The sequence below is a fragment of the Takifugu flavidus genome, chromosome 8 (genome assembly GCF_003711565.1).
Source record: "Takifugu flavidus isolate HTHZ2018 chromosome 8, ASM371156v2, whole genome shotgun sequence".
Lineage (NCBI taxonomy): Eukaryota > Metazoa > Chordata > Actinopteri > Tetraodontiformes > Tetraodontidae > Takifugu > Takifugu flavidus.
The window spans coordinates 12,060,578-12,085,284 of record NC_079527.1 but is presented as its reverse complement, the minus strand read 5'-3'; the positions used below and the strand labels follow the sequence as shown (position 1 = coordinate 12,085,284).

Below are 24,707 nucleotides of genomic sequence, written 5' to 3'. Positions count from 1 at the left end.
TTCCACAGCTTTAAAGAAAAGTTGTTTTTCCTTCCCTGAGTTTACTTATCTGTGATATGCAGAGCAATGGTGTGTTTACCTGAAGTCCAGCGTTCGCGTTTGAACAGGTGAAAAATGCTGTTTTTAAGACATTTTTATATACATTGACTGGTGTTTGGGTCTCCCTATTAGGCAATATATGGCATTACTTTTTGAAAGTTTTAATAAACGTAGCTTTTTTTTTTTGCACAGCACTGAAAACAATTTGTAGAAAAGAAACATCATCTAAATAACGGTTCTGTTTTTCAAAACAGACGTATAATAACCAAAGTCTTTGGGGTTTAATGCAGTACAGACAGCAGGAGCAGGACTGACACACAGCGTGTTCTTTTCACAAGTCGACAAGTGTTTTTGGCATCACACCTCTGAGCGCCTCATCAAATGGTTAATACAGAAATCCTTTTGAGGAGTTTACACAAACATAATAATTTATTTAGCCAGTTAAAGCCCACATAATTCTCATATCAGCAATGGCAAGCTGCTTCCACATGTCTCCATACGTGGCTGGGATTAGCAGACCAAGAAGCTCACCAACACCACCACCAGAGTGTGTGTGTGTGTGTGTGTGTGTGTGTGTGTGTGTGCGCATCAGCCTGTGCACAGTTTAAATTTCCATTTAATAGTCCCCCCTGAAGCATTTATGCATATGTATGTTCAAGAATCCGAGTGATGCTGATTCAATCACGGACAATCATGTTTTTCTTTCATAGTTTTAAGATAAGCATTGATCTTTTCTTTGTTATTTAATTGTAACAGTGTGTCGTCATTCTGATTTCAAACCTTTTACTCATCTACTGATGAGTTACCTCGAGGCCGTGAGTCTCTAAACCTGATTTCAACCCAGGCTTTAAAAACCGTTTCAGCATTTCTGATTGAACTCGTGAACTCAGGGTCCTCATACATCATTGGTCCATTAATGAATCTTTGATCAACTCATTTGATCTCCTCATCAAAATATTAATCCCACCATTGCAAGTCCGACCGCGCTCTTGCCATTGACGCTGTCCCTTGCTTCATATTCCACTCTTGTGGCAGAAGTTTTGCTTTTTCGCCTTATTTACTTGGCAGATCTGTCAGCTTTGCATAAACCCTTTTAAACGACTTTCCCCTTACCTGGTCCTAGAGACGGCCCAGGGTCCCTTGTGTTCTTTGTGTTCTCATCCAATGGTTCCTCCAGTGGGGAACGACTTGTAATCGGAGGCACCCAAGGGTCGTCACCCTCCCTGACACACACACACTCGAAAAACACCCCAGAGCAACAATCTGTTGATCCCTCTACATTTTAATGCAAACAAACATGTATCGGTCCCTCTCAGATTGCTCACAACTTTAAAATGCTGCTGTGTGTGTGTGTGTGTGTGTGTGTGTGTATTCATGCACAACTGGGGCCCCAACTTGTTGACTTACTTTATGAGGTCCAACTGTCTTTCACATTTACTGAGATTATATTAAGACTATAGTAAACCAATCATTAAAAAATAATGTTGTGTGTTTGCAATGTAGTAAGACTGTTTTAAATGCCGGATTTTCCACAATGGCTATATTAGTAATATAAAACGGTATTATCACGTTACCACAGTGTTTGGCATTAACGTAGTTAAACGTGGTTGCAGGATGTACAGGTCTTTGTTCACGCGTCTCTGTGCTCTCTGTGTGATTCATGTTCCGGGGTCGACAGAGGTTCAGCTTTTAGTCACATCTGGGTTGTGGCCTGTCAGGGTGTGGGATTTGATCCACACTCCTTCTTGTTGCCATTTGTGGTGAAAACTGTGTAAATTCAGTGAGGCAGGCTTAATTTAGTATTGATGGTGAAAGATAGTAAGAGGATGATAGAATTGTAGTTTTTCCCCATCAAAATAACGCTACAACCCAGACAAATTCCACCTTTTCCTTTGGTTCCTCTCACACATTAGTCTAGGTTATTAAGTTGGATACACAGAGTTGTGATTCCAGTGCATTTAAACATATTTGTTGTCAACATCGGATATATAATACAGTAAAAAATCATAAATTAACCAAGCAGCAGAGATATAAAGTGCACATTCTGCAAATGGTGCATGTTTGCTTCAGTTGTAAATATTTTGAGAACTTCAAAAATGCTTTTAAAAGCGCGTAATCAGTGTAAGTATTTAAACACTTGTCATATAAGCACAAGAGAATTGTGTATTTGATTACATGAGTGTGTGTTGGAGATCGCTCAGGAGAAAGAATGAATGAACAGGTGCAACACAATGAGCCTGCCTTGCTCATCATTCGTAGTTTAATTGTTAATATTTCAGGCAGAAGAGCCCTTAGCAAGAAAATCATAGACGGATTTGCGCACGCTGCCTAAATACGCACAGACAAGGACTTGTTTGATTGTGTTACAGTCATCATTATTGCACTCAAGCACTCTCTGGGTGAGTGGCTGTGGGTTTTTATTTGGTTTTTCCTTTGCCTCCATCTGGATCAGCCTGACTGGGAGCCTGAAAGACGACCTGAAAGCAGAGCTGTCAATTGAATTTCTGTCAAGGCCGCAAATTGTCCTCCAACTCTAAGCAACCTTGCCGTAAACATCACTAAAGTGCATGTTCGGTGTTGCTTCACCTCTTCCTTTTCCTTTATTTAAAACCTCTGTTTTTATTCCCTTTCATTGTTTGCCTCTCGGCAACTGTCCTTCCTTTTCTCTGCCGTCACATTCACATCTTGTTCCTTCCTGGCCCCCCTCCTGACATTATTTTTCCATCCCTCTCTCTGCTTCCAGGCTCTCCTGTAGCCAGCGGCACAGGCACGCTGCAGATCTATCTGATAGATATTAACGACAACTCCCCGGCCCTGATACCCAAGGAGTCCCAGATCTGCGAGCGGATGAGCAAAAACGTCAACGGCGTCAACATCACCGCCGCCGATGACGACACTGACCCCAACGCTGGGCCCTTCGTCTTTGAGCTGCCTAAAATTCCCGCCAGCATCCGACGCAACTGGACGATTTCTCGGATCAGTGGTGAGGACCTGCGTCACGCCACCCCACAGCAGCACCGGTTAAAAAGTGCTTGATTAGTGTTGAAAAGTGCTTAGTCATTTATTACCAGCAATAAAGGAGAAAGTTATCCACCCAAGGACATCAGAGGTTACTAATCCACAGGAGGTTCTTTTATGTTATGGAGTTGTGGTGATTGACATATATCGTTGGTCCTACTCAAATTTGGATTTTCCAATGTGTTCCTCAGCAACAACCCTGAACCTTATTCCTAGTCCTAATTTTTGACCCACACAGGAGACTATGCCCGCTTGGGTTTGCGGTACCAGGTCTATCTGGAGCCAGGCGTGTACGAGGTCCCCGTAATAGTGTTGGACTCAGGGAATCCTCCACTGTCCAACCGGTCAATCATCAAAGTGAAGGTGTGTCCCTGCGACGAACACGGCGACTGCACCACCCTCGGGGCCGTGGCGGCGGCTGGCCTGGGGACCGGCGCCATCATCTCGATCCTCATCTGCATCATCATCCTGCTCAGTGAGGAATTGTTCATGACGAATCTACTGCTGCTGTGTTTTGTGGTTCATAATTCATGTCTGGGCCGTGGGCTCCTGTCCACAATCTCTTGACGTGGTTTCTCAGAGGGCAAATATCCGCTGCCCCTGATTGGATGTCTGACAGTTCAGCGAAGGTTGCCTTTAAGTTTTTTTACGTATCCGAGCAACCAGAACCCACAGAGGTTGGAAACTTGTCTCTCAAAGAAAGATCGGACTGCACGGAGACTCGATACATACATTAATGGTCCCTGGAGAGTAAATCCAACCAAGGTTGGTGAAGCTTTTCCTCGGGAGCTAACAAAATGTCAAAGTTTTCACTACCCTGAAAAATGTTTCGACTCCTATTACACAGATAGATTTTGTACAAACTCTCAACAAAATCCCGCTGACCTTGGGAACTTTTTTATAGTGTGTCTGTGATTTAAGTGACATATTTTAAAGGCTAAGAGCTTATCATGACATTTGGTACATTAATTCATGGTCCCTTCAGGACATAATATAATCACATTGTTGATAGCCTGAATTTGTAAGCTAGCACTCTCATTAGGTCAAATGTCTGAATGAATAAATAATATCACCATTAGCCTCACCTTTTTTTTTTAGTGCTAATCAGCAGGTGACCAAGTTAGCATGCCATTTAAAATAATGGACTCGGTTAGCTAAATACCATCAAACACTATTGTCAGGATGTTTCCCTCCAGCTTTTAGCGCGTTAATGCTGGTGCTTTTTGCAGATTATTGCAGTGATAATGGTGCTAAATGTGCGTGTTGGTACAGGCATGGTGCTGCTTTTTGTCGTGTGGATCAAGCGGAGAGAGAAGGAGCGGCAGACCAAGCAGCTGCTTATTGACCCCGAAGATGATGTCAGGGACAACATACTCAAATACGATGAAGAGGGAGGAGGCGAAGAGGATCAGGTGAGATTAACACACACACAATCCCACACTGATACACACACGCCCCCAGGTGCTAACATCACTGCTGCTGTTTAGGACTATGACCTGAGCCAGCTGCAGCAGCCCGACTCCTTGGAGCACATCATCAGCAAACCACCCGGTGTCCGCAGGGTGGACGAGCGTCCCATCATCCCGGAGTCCCAGTACCCCATCAGACCGGTGGTGCCTCATCCGGGGGACATCGGGGACTTCATCCATGAGGTGACGACACGTCACCTTCGCTTTCACCTTCAGCTGACGTGATTACTGGGTTCTGCACACTGCTCAAACCTGCTGATTTGTGATACAAGCAGGAAGTTTTATTTTACATTTTAACCGCTCCCAACATTCCGTTTTAACACACACATACGCAGGATGTCACACACTTCCGATGTTGGCATGCTGTTGTGAGGAAATGCTGATTGACAGACTCGTGACAACACATTCACACTCGAGAGGTGTTGGCAGCTGTTCAGCTCTGATCCATCCATCCACCCACCCCCCTCTCTCTCTCTCCATCTCTCTCCCCGTCTCACCCGTTCACTCAACCTCCCTCGCTCACACACGTGCGCTCCTGATCTCGCTCCAGCAGTCTGGCAAAACGCAAACACAAGAAACACGCGGCGTTTCTGCCTCTCGCCGTCCTCGGGGGGGTTCTGAGGCTCGGCGGTATCTCAGTGAAGTGTTTTCCGTCCGGTCTCCTCACCTGCCTCTTCTGCGAGTCTGGAAGAAATGCACGACTGAGCACAGGCGGGAGAACACCCTGCCCACATCCTGTTTTCCTTCATGAATTTGCGGCAGAATATTGATGAAATTGCCTTTGGTCCGGCATTGATGGGTCAAATTTGAATATAATATAAGTCAAGGCATCCTGTTAAATATGAATACATTTAAGTGCAGCGTGTGTGTAGGAGAGAATCCCTTTGGGATGTTGTTAGAGATGTTTCCACGGCGATCCTCCACTCATTTTCTGGGTTGCTGTTTTTCAGCTGCTCTGAGTGAGGCTGTGTGTGAATTTTTAAAAGAAAAGAATAACCCAAAGTTTGAAGGTAGTGTCACGGCGCACGGACCCTGAACGCTGCCTGCACAATGCAACATTTGTGCCACACGGCGTCTTTTTGCAGGCTGACCTTGAAGACTGAAACTTCTGCTAAAAAAAGAACTTTTAAGGTTGAAGTTACCTTCAGCGATGCGTTGGAGGCAGGAGCAGAGTAGAATCATAAACTGGAGATAAAAATGGCACTAATCTTTTACGTGCAATACCGAGGACCTACTGCGCCCCCACTTCCCAAACATTCCCCATTCAAAACTGGGGACGTGTCTTTTTGTTGAGGTAGTCTGTGGGTGGGCCCTTTACTCCTCCCTCTGCCCCGCCCTCATATCCAAATATGGTCACTTCAGTCTACAAATACTCGAGATTGCGACGCCCTAAGCCAAGTTTCCTAACCCCATGTGATACTTGATGTCAGTGAGTTTGTAAGTGAACTCTTGAAACATTAAACTCAACCTGAAGCCCAACCCCCACACAGTATGACTTGGCCTAAGCATGCAGACGCTAGGCTAGGAATAGTAGTAGGCTAGGAATAATAGTAGGCTAGGAATAGTAGTAGGCTAGGAATAGTAATAGGCTAGGAATAGCAGACACTAAACGTTCTTTACTCCTGGATAAACTCCCACACGGCTGAAACCCTCTTCCCCGACTCTGTTTTCAGGGGCTTCGAGCGGCTGACAACGACCCCACAGCTCCTCCCTACGACTCCCTGCTGGTGTTTGACTACGAGGGCAGCGGCTCCACCGCCGGCTCGGTCAGCTCCCTCAATTCGTCCAGCACGGGGGACCAGGACTATGACTACCTCAACGACTGGGGTCCCCGCTTCAAGAAGCTAGCTGACATGTACGGGGGAGGAGTGGAGGATTAAATCTGTCACACACATGTAGACGCACGCACACACCCACACACACACCCTCGTCCTGTCAGCAGGTCTGCCGAGCTCTCCCGCACCCTTATTGGACACGCACTCAATCAACCAATTATATTAGCCACCGCAGAGGAGCGGCGCCCTGAGTCGGCTTCCTCACGATGATCTCTGAGACTGAAACAGAAGCTCCGAGTTTCAGGCTGCTCATCATTTGTTTTAGCTCTTGTAATTTGGTTCCAGTTCTATAATCAGTGTCCTCTGTTTTTAAGGTTTCGGGAGTGTACATTTGCTTTTCCTTGCGTTTGTGCAGTTTGATTTGCCCCCCACTCATCCGGTTAAGCCGTTCCTGATTCCTGAGGGTTTTCACTTTTTTTCCCTCGCTGTCAGCCTGCAGAAGCTTAAGGTTGAGCAGTCTGTCCGAGGGGAAGGAAACGGAGAGAAAAAAGAGAAGAAAAGAACACAGCAGTGAAAGTCCTCCTCACGGGGGAGGGGCCAGGTTTATTCTTTCTTGAACTTGAATTACTTAGAACAGAAGCACTGATGTTTAAAAAGTGCCTTCAGTGGTGCGTTTTTTAGCAGACTCCCGCTTACTCAGGATTGGTTACCATGTTCTGGGCGTTCACATCCCCATAACGACCCCTTCCCCCCGACCCTTTTTCTCTAAACTTCCCCTGTATTTTGTGTTGCCCTGCCGGGAGGCGGAGATGGCTGGAATCTCAGTACGCTCTCAGAGGAGCGCAGCCTCTCATTGCCCGACTTTCCGAGTCTGGAATCACGGCCAACATCAGCGCGATCGCGGGAAATCACAACAAAACACGAGGGGACCGTCTGGGAGGCAACACGCGTCACAAGTGTATACCGCCGCTTCGGTAGCAGCTGTGTTTGTTTTGAGCTCTCGACGAGGCTCGTTAGCTTCTGAAGATTGACGAGTCGTGGCTGCGTCGGAACTACAAACGAGGGTTATTTAAGCAGCTTTCAGAAGCATTTAAGGTTTGCATGTTTATCACTTCCGAGGGTGGAAACCAGTGCAGCACGAGGTGTCAATAAAAGGAAATTACAACAATTACCAACAGTTAAACAGGTGCAAAAACCGCTTTGATGTTTCACTACATTTGATTGCTTTGATGAGTGTCGGTACGCCAAGACTCCTCCCCCTTTGTTGTTTCTCTAAAAAACTTCGCAGATGTCTCAGCGCCTTCGTTTGGCCTCTCCTCGGGACTGAAATGTCCCTCCCCCCAGAATATTCTTAATTTTTCTGGCTGTGCGTTGAAGCGTTTTCTGAACAGGAAGTTAGAGAAATCTGATTTGAACTTTATGGAAGCAGACGGGCTGAACGGCAGCTGCAGTGATGCTTTTTATGGGGGGACAATTTAGTTGTGATTTGATTAAAAAGCCGAACCGTCCGCGGGGGGGGGTTGTAATCACATTTCAGTCCTCTAAATGTGCGTGGAGACCAAGAAACAAGAGCTTTAGTCCTTTTTTTATTATTAAATATGCAAAACATTTCAGAGCGAAGTGCGAAAATGACAGAAAGGTTTAATCGTTGCTAATCTGGGAATGTCTGTTCCGAGCATGTTTCCGATCAATTATGGTTCCAGGAAACCTCGCTGCCTCTTCAGGTGTGATGAAGAGGGTCTTCTGTTTTCCCCCTGCTGCTTTTCGAGCGCTCCTCCCTTGCTCGCGGTCGCTCTGGCGTTCGGACGCATTGACGAGCCATAAACTAGCTAAAGATGGGGATTTGACGAATGAGGCTTGTTGTTTAATGACAACAGGGTACGATTGTCTTAGTCTACATCCATGGCTTGATGGACACAGATTGCACCTTGAGGTGCAGGAGCTGGTAGTCTTCGGGGTGGCGGTCCGCCCACGGGCAGAAAACGGGCACGGAACGGTTCGGTTCATTCCCCACCTCCGCAAAATAAACACAGCTGTTACGTTCTTTGATTTGCGACAATTCTCTGTGTACAGGGATCATTTTTATCAGCCGGTTTGCTTTTCTTTCTCTTGGGATGCGTTTGGGCTCTGTAAATACTGTACAGATCACCGCGGAAAGCCATTCGGAGGTTCTGTGCGGCTCCGTGTGAGCTTGCAGCCATATTCACTGCTGTCCCGGGTTAGCTTCACCTGTGAGAAGGTTCCTCTTCAGACCCACCTGTACAGTCCCACTAGTGCACACTCCTCTAGGCCTTACTGTACATACGCCAGTGCTCTGTTACTATACCAACCTGATCACGGAGTTCAGGCCCATGAGTGGTCGGAACCAGATTTAGGAAAGCCCCCCCCAACACTTCTCACGGACTTTAGAACTGTCTTACACAAAGGAAACTGTGCCATTATGATACTGAATGTCATCAGCGATGCAGCAGCAAACTGTCTAAACTCTCATATGACGTCATTTTATAAGGGAAGTGAAGGAAACGAGATCGCTAGCGGTTAGCTATTGCTTCAGTTCAGCCCTCTTGCCCCTCCCGCTGGTATCAGTCCCGTCAGGAAGGTTCCGTGCCATGTCGGGAACGTAAAAGAAAGGCAGCAGCGTGCGTTGCCGCTGCTCAAGTCCTGGTGTACATAATGTAGTATTTGCTTGAAGCTAAACAGGCCGCGTTCGGCGATGTAACTGTAAAACTGGAGCTTTTTTGCATGTCTTTTCTTTTTTTTTATAATCAACAGATCAGTTCTATAACAGTAACCACACAACATTTTAAAACGTGGCGGCCCGCATGTCCGAGGCTGCAGCCCAGAGAGGATTCTGGCGTGCTCGCGTAGATGCGAATGGAATAGAGAGAACAAAAAAAAGGAAAAGGCTGGAGGGAAAAAAAGACAAAAAACGATTGCACAGTTATCGAGTCAGAAGACTTTTTTATGTAAAGTGTCAACAGCACAAATATTTTGTATCGTTGTTTGTACCATTTTGTAAGAAAACAATGGGAGAAAAGAGGGGGAAAAAAAAGAAACGGGGGGGAAGAGTCTGTTGTTTCCGACGTGTGTTTATAGTGCCACCGCAACCTTGGTTTCCAAATGCCGTCCAGTAAATATGCAGCCGTGCAGATCACCCTTGTAAAGATAGACGCTGAGCTGGAGACTCCCTGGCAGCATCATGTGATGTAAATAAAAATTCCCTTCCTTATACGCCTCTCTCCTCATTCCCGCCATTTCGCGCCTTGCAGTCCCCGTTCCCGCCACCTGGCGGCGACAGACTCGACACACTTGAAGTCTTCCACTGCGCAGCTGCATTAACCGGGGGAAGAAAGGAAAAAAAACGCCCGTCTTAATGACGATCTCGGGGCTTCGGCATAATAAAACCAGGGAAACGTTTCCATTCCAGATTTTGAAACGATGATGCGCTCCGCTTGGCGCCGGCATTTCATCTGCGGCTGATTGAGTTCCATGTTTCCGATTAGTTTTATTGCCAACCTCGAACAAACACGAGCCGAAATGATCAACACAATTAAGGCTGTTCATTTGTCAGCCGCGGCTGACAGGGCAGCCTTCCAAGGTGGGAATGCAGAGTCTATTTACAGCTGCGGCACATCGGAGGCAGCTGCTCGGTCTGGAATCACAAATGATTCCACCTTTTTATTTTACTTTCACCGGGAAAAGCTAAAAATATGCCTGTTGTGCTACCAAATCTCCGCGCCCTCCCTCGTGCAAACCAGCACATTTGGCTTCTGCTCACACATGCTGTGAAAGTGTTTATGTTGATATTTATTGCAGTAAAAAAAATCTCATTGATTTTAACGTCCGCCAAGCTAACGCGGTCTTTGACGATCCGCTCCTGCTGCGGCTCCTCAACCGTGAAACGCCGTATCGATGTTTCTGTTGAGGTCTTCATTTAGCGGCGAGCATGATGAAAACACAGAAAACGCGGGACGCTAGCGGCCGCCACAGGCGGGACTGGATGACCCTTAGCTGCTCTCATTCAGCACAGCGGGCCTGCGAGGACGCCTCCTCTTCATCGATCCGCCTGTCTGAGACCGTCATCGTGCACCCGGGCGCTTGTACGGCTAAACTGGTGTCTGCTTTTTTGCATTATGGGACAGCGCGGGTCAAGAGACACCAAGTCCAGGGCTGGTAGGCGAAGGGTGGTGGTCTGAGGCCGCGCTACGCTAAAGTTTGACCTTTTATGGACTCGGTTTGGACCTTTGGAGCCCTTCTGGTCTCCAAAAGACCCGAGAGTCTCGCGTGAGTCTGGATGAAGCCCTGAAGAGTACAGACGGTCATGTGATCAGCTGGTCCAGGTCTGTGCCGATGGAGGCAGGTGAAGAGAAGGTGTTAGCATGACGAGGTTAGCATTGCAGCTGAGCGGCTTACAGACAAATTCCGAACTGAAAACATTGAAATTATTCCAAACGTTCTCTTGTCGACGGGGAGCCGTGGCTGCATCCATCAGATGTTCCAGATGTTCCCCGTCGTTATTGCAGATTAGGAAACACTTCCTGTTGCCTCCATTTAAATCTCATTTTAAAGGGGAGAAACACAAACACGAATGTACTTAAATCCCTCCCCCTGCCCTTCCCCCCCCGGGGAGCCCCGGCGGTCGCGGTGACCTTCCTTTTGTTCCGCCTGTGACGGTCGGAGGAGCTCGAGGAGACGACGGCATCGGGGATCGGCCGCACCGAGAGTGCGTCTCCGTCTAAATGAGCGCCTCCGGACTGGGGAGGGGCGAAGGGAGCCGGAACGTTTCCACCTGGAGGCGATTCGGCGAAACCAATAACCGTCGCTGCTCGCCTTTATTGCCGTACATCAGCGTGGATCCACCGGCGGCGGCGCCGGGTTATTGTATGCAGATTGGCCGATGCCCCTTCCCTGAACTCCTGTAATCCTCTCACAGAGCGGCTGTGGGCGGGAAGGGGGAGGGAGGGGGGGTCCCGGGGGGCGGAAGAGAAGAAAGGTCCACAGAGCGGAGAAGAAGGGGGAGCAGCGACCTGCACCCCCTCCGGAGGCACCTGGCCGCTGGTTCACAGGTAGGATGAGATGATGGGAGTCAACCAGGCAGGAAGTCCTCAAACCGCCCCCCCACCCCGTCACCCCCGGAGAGAACTCCTGAAGCCTGACTGCATTACAGCCGGCGAGGGAGGCGGATAAAGGAGCAGCTCGGGGCCCCGGTGCTGCCTGCAATCAGATTTGGGTTCCTGTCTTGAGGGCAAATGGTATTAGGCAGCCAAGGTCCTGACAGAGAGGCTGTTGGCCGCTCGCACGCACGCTCGCACGCACGCTGTCGACGCCATCCGGACATCTGTCAGGACCCACCTGAGCAGAGCCTCCGGATCGTGGGGACGACTGTGTCCACCTTGCTGCTGACGTTCTCGATGTTCTGGGGGGTTTCAGCCCCTCGGGAGCGAACGTCCTCTCAGGACCCAGAAAGGTGCTACACACACACACACACACACACACACACACGCCCAAAGGTCAGCTGCTGATTGGTGCTCTGTGTGACCGCGTAATTAAGGAGGAGAGCGACCGTAAGGGCCTCAAACATCAAATGTCATTATGTGCCATTAGGAATTATGGGTAATCATTTTTAAAGGCGCGGCGCTGGCTTGTTTTCTCTTTTTTGTGCTTCCTGGGAATCGTGCGTGTTCATTATCCTGGTGTGTTTGAGGGAAACTGTAATAACTTCCGACCGGCTTGGCAGCGCTGCGCCTCCCCCTTTCCTGCTCAACACGCTTAAAACGGATTAAAGGGGAGCAGCGGAGAACAGGCGACACCGGCTGCGTCCGTTCCCGCGGCTGTGCTAGCATGTGCGGCTGTTCTGAGCTCGGCAGGTGGCGCCCCCGTGCCAGCCAGAGTGTTTCCATGACGACAAAAAAACCTGTTGTGCTGGTTGACCCCAGGTTGCTAAGTCGCTAGCTCACTAGTGACCACCATCGTGTCATAAATAACCACGACGCGTCCGCCTGTGGTCGCTAGGCGACATGATTTGGGTCCCGCTCGCGTGCACGTCCGCTCGGGCGTCGACTGATCCAAACAGATGTTCTGACTGAATTTGTGCCCTGGCGGCGGCGCCGAACAGCCGATTCGCTCCCGTCCGCTTAAGAAAAGAGGGAATTAGTTTAATCCAGAAGAAAGAGATGGATGAGGGGCATTAGCGCCGCTCACCTGTTTGAGGACAGACTGATAGCGTCGCTGGGAAAACAATCCCGCCTGATAAAGGACGGAGAGGCCGGGCGAGCTCCTCCCACAGCCTCCGGGAATATTTACATGGGATGAGAACCGGAGTTTGACGTTTTCATCTGCCGGCGCTGGCGTTTACGGGCCCTCGAACGTCTCTCCTGAGAGGACAAAACGTCCTCTGTTCGCCAAATTGTCCCCCTTTTTTCCCGCCTTTAGCGCGTCCACGACGGGCTCGGTGAAACCGCCACGATTCCGCTGTTTGCGATTGTAAAAATGACTCTGCGCGTCGCCTGATTTATGACCAGCGCACGGCGGATAAATTGGCTCGTTGGGCCGTGACGCGCCGCTCGTATTTATCACCGCGCTGAAAACGCTGACGTGCACTTCACCCAGGAAGAAAGAGAGTCAAGAAGCAGGGAGCGTTCCCGTTACAGGCTCTTTCCGTCCCAGTTCCAACGCCACTTTTCCCAGGATGCCTCACTGGGACGCTTCAACAGGACGCAGCTCATCGATGTTAGCATGATTAACATCCACGCTAGCTGGACCGTTTGCCTCCAACATAACAACCGATATTCAGGTTCGTTCCGAAGCTCAGAGCATGACCCCAAACTGGAGCTGCCCCCCCCCCCCCAACCCCCCCGCTGATGGTCGAGCGGGCGGAGGAGGACGAGAAGGGTAGAAGGACCGAAAAAGGAGAAGAGCAAACACATAAATCATGCATACAAAGACATTCGGAGTAGCGCTGCGTGTGATTGTTTTGCTGAAGGGGTAGATCTGAATCTGGGGGGTGGTGGGGGGGTCAGTGGGCTGCCATGGAGGCGGCGAGAGCCTCAGATACATACAGAGAAAAGCAAAGGACAACAGAGGAAAAGATGGTGATAATAACATCAAACACTGGCTTATAAATGAGAGCAGAGACGTCCCCGCGCGGCTACCGCGGCTACCGCTAATGTCCATAAATTCTGTAATCTGCATCAATGATCTTCTGCTTTCCCACAACGTTTCCCTGTTGTTGCACTTTTAAATAAGATAAAAATCCAAACAAGGTCGGGACAAAGTCACTGACTTTTGCGTTAAAGAGGGAGAATTCCAAACGTTGTTTTCAGCGCCGCTGTTAGCGTAGCCTAAAAGTACATTTTTCTGAGGTTTATATGAACGGCAGCGTAGCAAATGGACAAAAGTAAAATTACTGAATGGTGTAAAATTCTAATAATAAAAATGTTCTAGCCATTAGCTTACATTAGCTCTAAGAAACGCGTGTGAACGTCACGGCCCGTTGTAAAGGCTGCAGGCTGTAATTGATGGACGCTTGGCTCCAACCACGTACGGGGCAGTTTGTAGAGCCCATAAAAAGAGATGTCGGGGTAATTACGTCTGTCACCGTATATTGAACGTGGGAATCTGCACGCCACGGACCGGCTCACAGCTGTAGCGCACAGATGCTATCAGACCTCTTGTCCGCGGTGATGAAATGAAAGCGGGCCATGCTAGCAGATAACAGCTGTTCCTAGCTAATTTGTTCAATTAGGTGCAGAGGATGCAGGTTTCTCTCTGTCTGGAGAGACGGACTCTCGCTGTCTCGGACGGAGCGGAGGGAAGAAGAGCAGAACCCGCCGCTCGAGGTGCGAGGTCGATGGCGTCATCGTCTCCACCGCGGCGGCAGCGTGGAAATGTTGCCCCGTGTGTTGTCTCGCGCCGCAGCTCAGGAAGGATGGATCCGGGATACGGCCACGCTCGCTCCAGATTGCGATTCCATTGCGAGCGCCGTGAGGTCGCCCGGCTCTGGATTGATTTATCCTCGTGGGTTTTCCCTGACCGACCTTTTAGACCAAAAAAAAAATGGATTGGAGAACCTGCGGAACGTCCGTCTTTCTCTCCCTCGTGCCGCTCGGCTGTCAGGGCAGCATTCGAGCCAACTCCTACCAGTCAATTAGTACTGGGAATAACCACTGGTATCCGGTTTTTACTGGGGAAAAATCTCTTTGACACTATAGCAGCTTCTAATCTATAATTTTTCCGCTTAAAACGATAAAAAAGATGTAGAAAAAAGCAGCACGGAGGCGCTCCAAGGGCACGCAAGTTAGCTAAATCCCTGCTAGCTTGTTTGCTAACAATAAAGGCATAAATTCACACTGTAAAGATATAAAATCAGTTGATTCCAGATCATTGGGACCGGGATTCATCGCTCTGCATCTTTCCCCCTCGAGATTCCCGCCGCCACCGTCAGTCGAGTCGCCTGTGGAAACCTGCGAATCACTGCGGTAATTATCCAGGTGCAACGTTCTTCCCTGTTTGCTCGACTTGCGCTGACATTTACTCGTGTTCCTCTCACCCCCCCCCCCCCCCCCCCTTACCCCTCACTCCCCCGACATCAGAACAAACCGGCTCCCCTTCAAGCGCACTTTGTGAAAACTGTATTCAAAAATTTCACTGATTCTCATTAAGGCCGAGGACGAAATCATCCGATCTGACAGCGGCGCTAATGTCAACGCGGCCTTTTCTCCCCCCCCCCCCAACTGGCGTAATAAACGGGAAATCCGCCTGGCATTTCAGCCAGACGCCGTGTTTCCATTTGTGCAACCAAGTCTATTTCAGATAACGTTGCGGCCCCTCTCAGTCCTTCATGCTGTCAACCCGTGTTAACAGGAATAAACGAGATTTCAATTACAGATTCAATTTTACACTTAATGAAACAACAAAGGAAAACGACAACGTTTGCCTCCCAAACGCTCCTCGCTGCTCTGACGGCGCCGTGGCTCCTCGATGAAGAGACGGATCCGTGGCCCGATTCCGATGAACCGACTGATTTACAGGTCTGGAGTTCACACAGCTAAATGCTAACGCTAACGGTTTTCCTCAGGCTCGGTTCCCAGAACTTGATCCCAAGGGGCCAAAAACCTAAATTAGCTCGTTTAACTGTTAGCGGGTGATCCCAGCACGATGACCAGCAACGGCTTCATTTATATCGGGCGGAGGAACAACGCGGAGCTGACCTCCGTTGTGGTCGTCCACGGTCACTTCACAGGACGCCGGGACTCGGCGCCGGCGGGCCTTTGCGGATTTCACTCCCGGAATATTTCAAACGGTATAAAATACGCGCCGCAATTGTGGAAGGCGTCAGTCAGGGGCATTATCCCGCGAGCAGCCGGCAGCCGCTCATTATGCAAAATCAAACAAGACGGCGGAATTGAGTTTGGTGTCCCAGAGTAACAGAAGCAAATACGGGCTGACGGCTCATATTGGAGCAGAATTAGAAGATGGCCAGACGCAGGAACGGCTGCAGATACCTTTCCCACAGAGAGAACAGAGCAAACAAACTCCAAATCCACCAAATCTGAAGAAATGTGGGGGGGGGGGAAAGGCTTCTGTGGTCTTTAATGGAGACATCCAGATGGAGGCGGCTGTGAATGTGCAACATTTGGATTCAGAGGTTCTCCTGATTTCAACATTCAGCCGTAAAAGATGTGCAAACAGGTCACCTGAGCTGTGAGGATGCAGCAGCTGTCACGTGACCTCTGCAGCCGCCATCCAGGGCGTGTTTGGTGGTGTTAGAGTGCCCTCCTGTGGCGGCTCTGGGTACCACAGCCTCTGTGACTAACATCACTGTGGATGTTGATAAAGTAAGAAGGGGGTTTAACTTTTGAAATGTGTCACCAGGAGATGTCAGAAAGGCTTTTTAACGGGATGTAATCCCCATTTTGACGACCTAAATCGAGCGGAACCGGACGTAAGATGGTGCGTTCACGATGAGTCATGGGTGTAGGAATGGAGACACGCAAAGCTGGATAAGCCGGCGCATCCGGAAAGGACTAGTAGCACCTGTACTACTGTACCACGGGGGGGTTCTCACCCACATTTTTTGTGTGTTACAGACTCACAAAATGGTTTCAACATATTTTTTATCTCAAAATTCTACGGACAATAATGACGTTTATCCGAAGCTTTTATTTCCCATGAGTCCCTGAAGTGAGCTCCGGTGCGTCCTGTTTCCGCTCATGATTGGAGTCCAGCTGCGGTGAATCCCGCTGATTGTGCGTGAGGCGGGGTCACACGCACGCGTCTATATAAGGCGCCATAGCGGACAGTGCACGCGAGGGCACTGGGCAATACCGAGGTGTCATGTGTAGGCACAGATCTGCAACTTTAATAAACGGGACCGGTCCAGAAGGGCCTTATAGTCTCGGGGGGGGGTCAACCTGTGGAGGGGGCAGATGGACCTCCCTGGGGTTGATGAAAGAGTCCACGACCAGGAGGAACCAAATTCTCTGGTCTGCTGAGACAAAGGCTGAACCTTTGGGGGGGTCAGGGGCGGATTCTCTAGCAGCCTGTTTGATGGTGACGCTTCACCAAACATTTGCTCACAACCTTCATTTTCAGTGATTTTATAAAGAGAAATCAGTCTGACAATTAAAATATCTTTACTATAGATTTTCCTTTGAGTTCAATGTAAAATAGCATTTAAACATTTCATATTCATGTATTTACATATGAACAAAGGCTTACAATAGTAACGAGAGCATCTCCAACTTAAGCTAATTACAATCTTTTTTCATGTGATTAAAAAAAACCAACTTTTTTTTATAAAATGACAAACGGTACAAAGATCAAGGTGCTCAGATATGTGAAAAGTGACAAAGTGGTCGTATTCAAAGTGCCTCAAAGTGCACAGAACTGCGGTCGTACATGTAAAAACGTGGATCTTCAGGGTCCAAAATCACAAATTCTGGACAAACTTTGGAGGGCTGTTTGTGTTTGGCTACTTTAGTCGGAAAAAGTCATTTTCTGCGTAAACTGAAGTTTGAAGTGGGCAAAGATGAATTACTGAGGACATGAAATCATCACTTAAGACCGACATTAAAGCAGAACATCAAAGGAGTAACAGACAGCCAATAATAAGAGGGTATATAAACTCGGCTCCACCCATCGTCCATATGGCTTCATCAGGGAAGAAGGCATCTCAGAACGTGACGAATGGCGACAAGTTCGCTTAAAAACGCCCACAGGTGCGATTAAAAAAAAAGCTAAATGTGCATCGCAGGAACTTAAATAGAACGTTTGGTTTGAAAGAAACGTGGCGTTTCGGCCGAACCGCGTCGGAGCTTCGTTGCTACGGCGCTGGTGTCGGCGAGGGGACCCTGGCGCGCTCGCTTTGACGCTTCCTCCCGTCTTCCCTGTGCACGGGAGGGAGGCTGCGCACGACGGAAGCCGCGCTGCGCCGCCAGCGGCCTCTGAAGAGCAGGAGCGAGCAGGAGCGAGCGGCCGGGCTCGCCGCTGATCCGAAGGGGAGGTCCCAGCGGGAGCGTCTGCGCCGCCGCCGCCGCCGCTATTTGAGGAAGCCTTTATAGAGCAGCTGCGAGCGGTTGGTGCCTCTCTCGTTCTCCAGGCAGAAGAGCAGGTCCCTGACGTTGACTCTGGTGATGCGCTGTCGCATAAACTGTCTGGAGCCTGATCCGCTGGAGCCTCCAGGCTGGGGGGGGCCCCACCCGGAGCCCTGAGTCATAGAACGGAGCAAACAACAAGCAACTTTAATTCAACCTCCCATTTGTTCAATTTAGAGGGGAAAAAAAAAAATCAATGCAGCCCTGCTGTGAAATATGGGTCATATATATATGGACACAGTCAGGCAGTTCCCTCCAGAGCCCCCCCCCCCCCACTCTGAGGAGACGCCCCCACCTCTGCACCGGCGCCTCTGACGGGGGCGTCCGTCTTGCGCTTCTTCCTGGGTCCGATGGCCGCCAGCGCCGTCAGGTTGGCTTCTCTGTGGCGGATCTGCGCCAGCTCCTGCTGCTGCATCTGGGGGTGCGAGCGGGAAATGGGCCGTTAGCCGGGGGGGGGGCGGGGTTAGACTCATCCCGACGCACGCTCACCTCTTTGGCCTTCTGTTTCAGCCTGAGCTGCTCGGGGTCCTCCTGCCTCGACCGTGACTGCGGTGAGGTAACGGACACGTTAGCATTGCACCGGGATACCTTCCGCTCGCTCGGCTCATTTATTCATTTGCTTCCTCGCTGAACGGATCTATTCTCTCCTGACGGCCGGCGGACTGAATGTGGACTACTGACCCTGACCTGAGCAGGGGGCCTCTTCCTTTATCACCTCGTTACCTTGGCAGCCTTCAGCAGGATCTCCCTCTCCTGCTCCTCCTTCCTCTGCCTCTCCAGCTGATCCAGCTGCTCGAAGAATTTGAGCTGAGCGCGCACGTCGCTGACCTGCTCGTGCCGCCCGTCCTCCTGGTGGACGAATGGAGAGTCGTCAGGGTCACAACAGGTGCGACGGGACCAGATTAATCCGCCGACCGCGTCACCTTGAGGATGTGGCTCCTCAGCTGTGCCACGTGGGACACCTTCTCCAGCAGGTCCTGCAGCCGCTGCTGAGCGGCGTGGGAGATGTAGCGGACCACATCCGCCCCCAGCTCGCCGACGCCAAACTTCTTGCCTGTCACAGCACAACGGGCGCGGAGAGACTTTTAGAGGAGGTTCAGACGCCCCCCCCCCCCCCCCCCCCTTTCCCCAACGCCCGCACGCCTCACCGATCTCCAGAGCTCGGTGGCCGAGCAGAGACGGGGACAGGAACGTCTCGTCCTTGCAGGAGCGCGTCACCGTGCCGACCAGCTCCGAGTTGGTGGCTAAGATGTTGGCGCTCTCCTCTGTCAGGTTGACTCCCGCCATGGAGGCCACGTCGTTGATGTCGTCGTCATCCCTGAGTGACGGGGGGGGACATAAAAGAGAGGGAAGCAGCCAAGCTTCTTTTACGGAACACGGAGAAGCAACCGGATCCGGAGTGTCAGGACACAAACGAGCCGACCCAGAACCACGCGGCAGGAGCCGAGTCCTCACTCGCATCACTATTTTACGCTCACAAATTGGCTCCAGGTCATAAACCGGGCTATTAGTTACACTTGTTCAGTCTAATGTACACAGCAGCCCATAATAAATCCTCTCTACTGCCGTCTCCTGGGCCATTTGCTACAAGGTGACATTACTTTGTCATTGTTAGCGCAAACTGGGCAGATGTTTTTGTTAGAATAGGCGCAAAACCAAGCGGGCATCCTTCCCAGCTGGCAAAAACCCTCCCTCATTAATTATCTTAAGAGATTAATTGGCCATTAGGACGATTGCTGCAGCCATTTAAGGTGCGTCAGAGTAAAGCCATTCATCATGAAACACAGGGGTGTTGAATTAGAGACGGCAGACACAAACCTGAACGTCCCCGCCGCTGCTTCCTTACTCTTCTGCGCTGCAGTAGGAGGGGGCAGACTGACTACTTGCACGCCTTTGGGCGCGGGCGCCAACGTCGGCTTCACGGCTGGATGCCATTAGAGACAGATTGAGAAAGAAAATTTCCAGCTTCAAACTTGGGAAAATTGAGTTTGTCAGCACAGATGGAAAAATGTCAGAGGAAATGCCAGAGATAATATCTACATAATTACATGTATTTTCACTATTTGCCTAAAGGGTGCACCGAGTAGCCGTGTCCGCTAGGTGGCAGCACATCCACACAAACCTGGATGAAAACAGCTCATCCCATAATGCACACAGTCAACCAAGTGATGGATAAAAGACCCCATCATACAACATTTCAAAAATCAGTGAATGAGTGAGTGTTGAGCCCACACCTGTCTGGAGCTGGCCGACAATGATGCGGCTGTGAGTGGGTCCTTGGAGGGTCATCACGGGAGGCTGGGCTAACGTCATCTGTGGCCTCGTGACCCCCCCCTTTTGCTGCGGCACCAGCTGAACCCAGAGATAATAAACAAAGAGAATTAAGAGCAACAACCCGTAAAAGCATCAGAGATGCCGAACTAGAGGGGCAGAATTACCAGCGTGGGTTTGCTGTGGGGCGCCTGACTGAGGCTGATGACTGTGGCTTTGGTCAAGGCTGTGCTGGTGCTGGTGCTGGTGCTGGTGCTGGTGCTGGTGCTGGTGGGGGCAGCGGTGGAGAGGGGGGGCCGGAGCACCACCGCAGCCAGGGCGGTGGACGCTGCTGCTGCCGGAGTGTTGGTCTGAGGCAGGAGGCTCTGCTGGATGAACGCCTCTGAGTCCGGGGTCATCTGACGCAGCGCCGGGAGACTCCTCTGCGAGCGCACAGACACGTTTCCATGACGACACCGAATGAGTGACTTCCATCAGTGCATGTGGGGTGGATCAAACTATTGTTGATACAGCATGATTTAGGGCCCAGATTCATTAATTGCTTTAATGGGAACTCTTGTAGTTTCTCAAGCTTTGGTGGCCTGGTGCAAAAAGGAGGGCGGGAAAGTTTGGGAAATTCCTAAATGCAACATTCCAAAGGAAAAAAGGGTCATTAGAAAGAGCTTATTGCCACGTAAGAAGCATCTTCAGAGCTTCACGTGCAAAGAGGGGGAGAGGATCAGCACAATCTCCATGCATAATCATAACAAATCAGAGCATTTGTCCATCTATATCCCATAATACCAGCACCAGAACCCGCGTACATGTAAATGGAGAGGGACCGTTACCTTTGATCCCGGCATTAAAAGCTAATGTGACCGAAGGACGGCGGGAGATGAGCTCAGGGACACTTTGGACTGTTAGCAAACATGCAAATCCAGCTTATCATTGAAGATACTGGAAACAAAGAGAACTTTTTCAAACTAGACAATGTGTGTGGGAGTCAAAGGAGAGGACAAAAGACTGTTCCAGATGTACAGTCACATCTGGAAATCCTCCTCCACACAGCAGGAACCACCATGACTGAGCCCCCGCTGGATTTCCATCGCTGCCGGAGGTCACGTGACAGCCGCCGTTTGTTTGTCTCCTAAGAAACTAACTCAAAAAGTTCTGAACAAATTTTTATCTAGTTATCTATATGCCCCCCCCCCACCACTGAGTACATATCTGTTCCCCACCCACGCACATAAATCTGATCATTAAAAAGACCAGAACCCTGAATTCAAAGGCTTATTTGGACCATTTAGAACTGACTGATATCGTTGTGAGTGGGCTTGTTCGAACCGGGAGACCTTCAAATGTAAGATTTCATGAGCTGAATTGTTACTGTTCTAAAACCGGTGTTTGTGCTGTACCTTAAGCCTCCAAAAGGGTGTATATTTTTATGTTTGTGAGACTTTCTGAGGTGCACTTCTGGGGCTTTATTGTGCAGTTTCAGAAGGGTTTTCCTGCCTCCTACACTCGAGGTCATGAGGTCTCCACACCAATGTTAAATGACAGGTAGGGAGGAAACCAGGGCAACACGGTGGTTGTGGTTTGTGGGGCAGGCTGGCTGGAGGGTAACCTGTGTGCCTCTGAATAAAGGGGGGGGGCACACATCCTCATGGTGCACTGTGGGTAAAGCTAAACAGGTAAAGCTAAAAATTAAACAGGTTTGCGTGTAGTTACTGAGCCGAGTTGTTGACGTGCTAAACATAACAGTATTTCATTATCATAAACACTTGGGGGGTGAAACGGGTCCAAAAAGGAAATCATGCGAGGTGAAGTGAGGCCAAGACGACTGCGGGAGGACAATAACCCGCAAATGTGTCGGCGGGTGACAGATCTCACCTTTAAGAAAGGCACAAGGTACGGCTGTGGCGAGGAGCTGAGCTCCCGGTACAACCTGCTGGTGAAGTCCTCTGCTTCTATCTTTGCCTCCTGTTGAGGGATCATCACAGAGGAGGAAAGGAAACATGAGCCCAAAACACGGGGGAGCGCCGTACGATGGCGAGGCATAACGACGGGCCTGAAGGCCTACCAGCAGCTTCTTGATGAGCTCCTTGACATTCGCCGTCGTCTCAGAGGACTGCTTTCCATTGGACGTCAACTTGATGAGCGTGGACAGGAAGCTTCTGCACTTCTTCACGTTCTCCAGCGTCTCCTGCAAACACGACGTGCAAGAAGACATCAAAGGTTCCCCAAAGTAGAAAAAAAAACCCCATCAAGGTGAAGGGAAACGACGTAACTCTGCCTCCAACAGACAACAAAGAACAAACATTCAAGGTCAGAGCTCTTACAGCTGTGAAGGCTGTTGGAGTGGCAGAGGTCCCGGTGAGCCTCTGTGGGACTGAGGCGCCGGGCTGCACAGTGGTGGCGGTGCCCAGCGGCTGGCCCGGGGCGGCGACGGTTCCTCCCAGCATGATGGCGTTCTAAATCAAAGGAGCAAAAGTCCTGTCAGCTTAGTGGGGAACTTGGTTTCACTCATGGAGGAAGATAGAAAGAGCAGAATCTATGACAAAATCCAGGAACAAAAGCCTCAGCAATTAAACAAAATGGCAGAAATTCAAACTTTTAGCGAATGATTGTGAGGCAAGACGAAGATCGGCCAAAGGGTTAAGAATACGTAAATGTTTAATACGGAGGGAGAAGTTGTTGGAAACGTTTCAGAGGCTTGTGGACTTTAATCGGGGCCGACTGGGCCGACCCATCACCCCATCGGTGGAGCCGGTACCTGCAGGACAGGAGGCCTCTGCAGGGTCGTGGTGCCCGCCACTGTGGTGTAGACGGTGGAAACTTGCTTGATGATCGTGGCGGGAGCAACGGCGCGGTTCAGCAGCGACGCAGCAGGAGCCTGCAGAACAGAGGATGAGCGGGACCTGGGAACACCTCACTGTTCATTTACAGCGTTCATTCATTAAAAAAACGAACGAGCCCGTTATAAAATGGACAGGGACCAAAAATAAGTGCGGATTAGTCACTTTGGGTTAATGCCAGATTAACAGCGTCGATGACGGGTCGCCATTTTCTGTCAGGTACCTGAAGGGAAGCGACCTGGACAGGTGGAGTGCTGGCGGGGGCCGAAAGCCGCGGCGTGATGGCGCTCTGGGACTGCGACTGGGCCTTCATCTGAGCCAGAGTCTGCTGGTGGAACATCAGCAGCTGCCCACTCTCGCTTCGCACCAGAACCATGCCTGTGAGGCCCAAACGCTCATTAAAAGGAGTTTAATCTATCAAACCGGCGGCTGAGCCCTCAATTTAGATCTGACCCTCGTTCACAGCGTTACATGCACCGTTTAACAGCTTAAATATTGCTTGGTTCTACAGTATTCTGGTCAAAATGAGCAACTCAAAGTGGCATCAGGATGCAATTTTTAGGTCTCACAAGAACTGACACAGAAGAACCTCCCTGTCCGACGGCAACAGGCTCCTGCGGAGGGAGGTGCAGAGCTCGGTTACCTGGAGGCAGCTGAATGTTTTGGACGCTTGTCGTGGTTTGTTGAGGCTGAGCGAGTCTGGGGGCCACCATCTGCTGACCCAGGGGTCTGACTCCTCCACCGGTACTGATAGCTATTGTAGACGGCGCTGGAGTCCTCAGGTTCTGCAGAACAGTCGGGCTCGTAATGGTGGCCGTTGCTGCCGGAGCAACAGCCTGAATGATGGGTTTTGTACCTTCCACTTTGTCGGGGACGGAGCCGGATGAGCTGCAGGCAGCTGGTGACGCCGGAGAAGAGCTGGAGGGATTCGGTACCGGTGGCCTCACGAGCGTGACCGTCGGCACCGTTCGTTGAGCCGGTGTCACGTTATTGGGAGAGGCGGTTCGAATAATGGATGTCGCAGAAGCAGCCGCCGCACCGGGTCCGCTCGCCGGTCCGTTGTTGACAGACGCGGCGGGCTGCGCGCTGTCGCCGCCGGTGTCAACAGACGCGCCTCCCGTAAGGTGACAGTTCATCGGGACGGCGCTTCCATTCACAGTTTGGACGCCATTCGGTCCACTTTTATTCTTCGCCTCCGTCGCTACAGTTATGACACCGCCGGCTGCCCCAGTTTTGGGCTGCTCCTGGACGGCTGTCACGCTCGGTTCCGCCGCCGCGATCCCAGCTGCTCCATCATCCATGTTCGAAGCGTGGGAAGCAGCGCTGCTAGTGACACCTCATCAACTCGCCCAACAACTCTCAGAGTCTCATGAGTTTCGGGAAAGAAGCCAAGTTGGCAACTACCATCCGACAAACGCGACCGACGCGAGCAGATGTCAGTTCCGAGCGCGGCTACCTCACCCGCCTGCGCGAGCGCTTGTTGCGAAAGTCCAATTTTCCTGCTCCGAACATCGGAATTGCGACCTACAGTTGGACTTCCGACATAGTTCGCTGCTCACTGGAGTCTCCCTGACGTCTTGACGCGCCTCGGGACTCAAAAGTCGGGCTCGGAAAGGTCCAACCCGACCGCCAACTACTTTTCTCGCCCCGCTCGTAACGCTGAAGAAAACATCAGACGTCCAGCAAATCGGAACCAGCCGCCATCTT

At 50.5% G+C, this 24,707-nt stretch overlaps 2 protein-coding genes across 6 annotated transcripts in view; one reads left to right on the top strand and one right to left on the bottom strand.

Moving 5' to 3' along the window:
• LOC130529841 (cadherin-4-like) overlaps positions 1 to 9,532 on the top strand; it is a 132,159-nt gene extending 122,627 nt beyond the window's left edge. Inside the window, exons 13-17 of the mRNA XM_057040462.1 lie at positions 2,783 to 3,022; positions 3,296 to 3,532; positions 4,330 to 4,469; positions 4,545 to 4,709; positions 6,200 to 9,532. Of these exons, the coding sequence (XP_056896442.1) occupies positions 2,783 to 3,022; positions 3,296 to 3,532; positions 4,330 to 4,469; positions 4,545 to 4,709; positions 6,200 to 6,406 (989 nt within the window). The 3' untranslated portion in view covers positions 6,407 to 9,532. The remainder of the gene's footprint in view (positions 1 to 2,782; positions 3,023 to 3,295; positions 3,533 to 4,329; positions 4,470 to 4,544; positions 4,710 to 6,199) is intronic.
• A 7,386-nt stretch (positions 9,533 to 16,918) lies between these two features.
• Positions 16,919 to 24,703, bottom strand: LOC130529743 (transcription initiation factor TFIID subunit 4-like). 5 transcript variants are annotated; one of them, XM_057040262.1, is made up of 16 exons: positions 23,857 to 23,997; positions 23,644 to 23,785; positions 23,224 to 23,378; positions 22,919 to 23,038; positions 22,485 to 22,616; positions 22,226 to 22,348; positions 22,036 to 22,125; positions 20,334 to 20,588; positions 20,130 to 20,247; positions 19,714 to 19,819; positions 19,044 to 19,213; positions 18,819 to 18,949; positions 18,619 to 18,744; positions 18,385 to 18,441; positions 18,191 to 18,310; positions 16,919 to 18,008 (listed from the first exon to the last, which is right to left on the bottom strand). In XM_057040262.1, exons 2-16 carry the CDS (start codon positions 23,711 to 23,713, stop codon positions 17,841 to 17,843), a joined length of 1,941 nt encoding a protein of 646 aa, XP_056896242.1. In that variant the 5' UTR covers positions 23,714 to 23,785; positions 23,857 to 23,997; the 3' UTR covers positions 16,919 to 17,840. The 5 variants fall into 5 exon arrangements, 4 of the variants coding, with proteins under 4 accessions (XP_056896242.1, XP_056896241.1, XP_056896243.1 ...); XM_057040261.1 differs by having other exon boundaries at positions 23,644 to 24,703; XM_057040263.1 differs by lacking the exons at positions 23,644 to 23,785; positions 23,857 to 23,997 and having other exon boundaries at positions 22,919 to 23,077.
• Positions 24,704 to 24,707: the final 4 nt, after the last annotated feature.

Bases quoted from the DNA above. Each gene is read 5' to 3' on its own strand.
- LOC130529743 (XM_057040261.1), bottom strand. From the start codon at position 24,301: ATGGATGATGGAGCAGCTGGGATCGCGGCGGCGGAACCGAGCGTGACA. The intron at 20,589-22,035 runs GTGAGATCTGTC...GTGCGCTCGCAG, and splicing joins ACCTTGTGCCTTTCTTAAAG to AGGAGTCTCCCGGCGCTGCG. The intron at 18,311-18,384 runs GTGAGCGTGCGT...TCGCACCCCCAG, and splicing joins TGAAACAGAAGGCCAAAGAG to ATGCAGCAGCAGGAGCTGGC.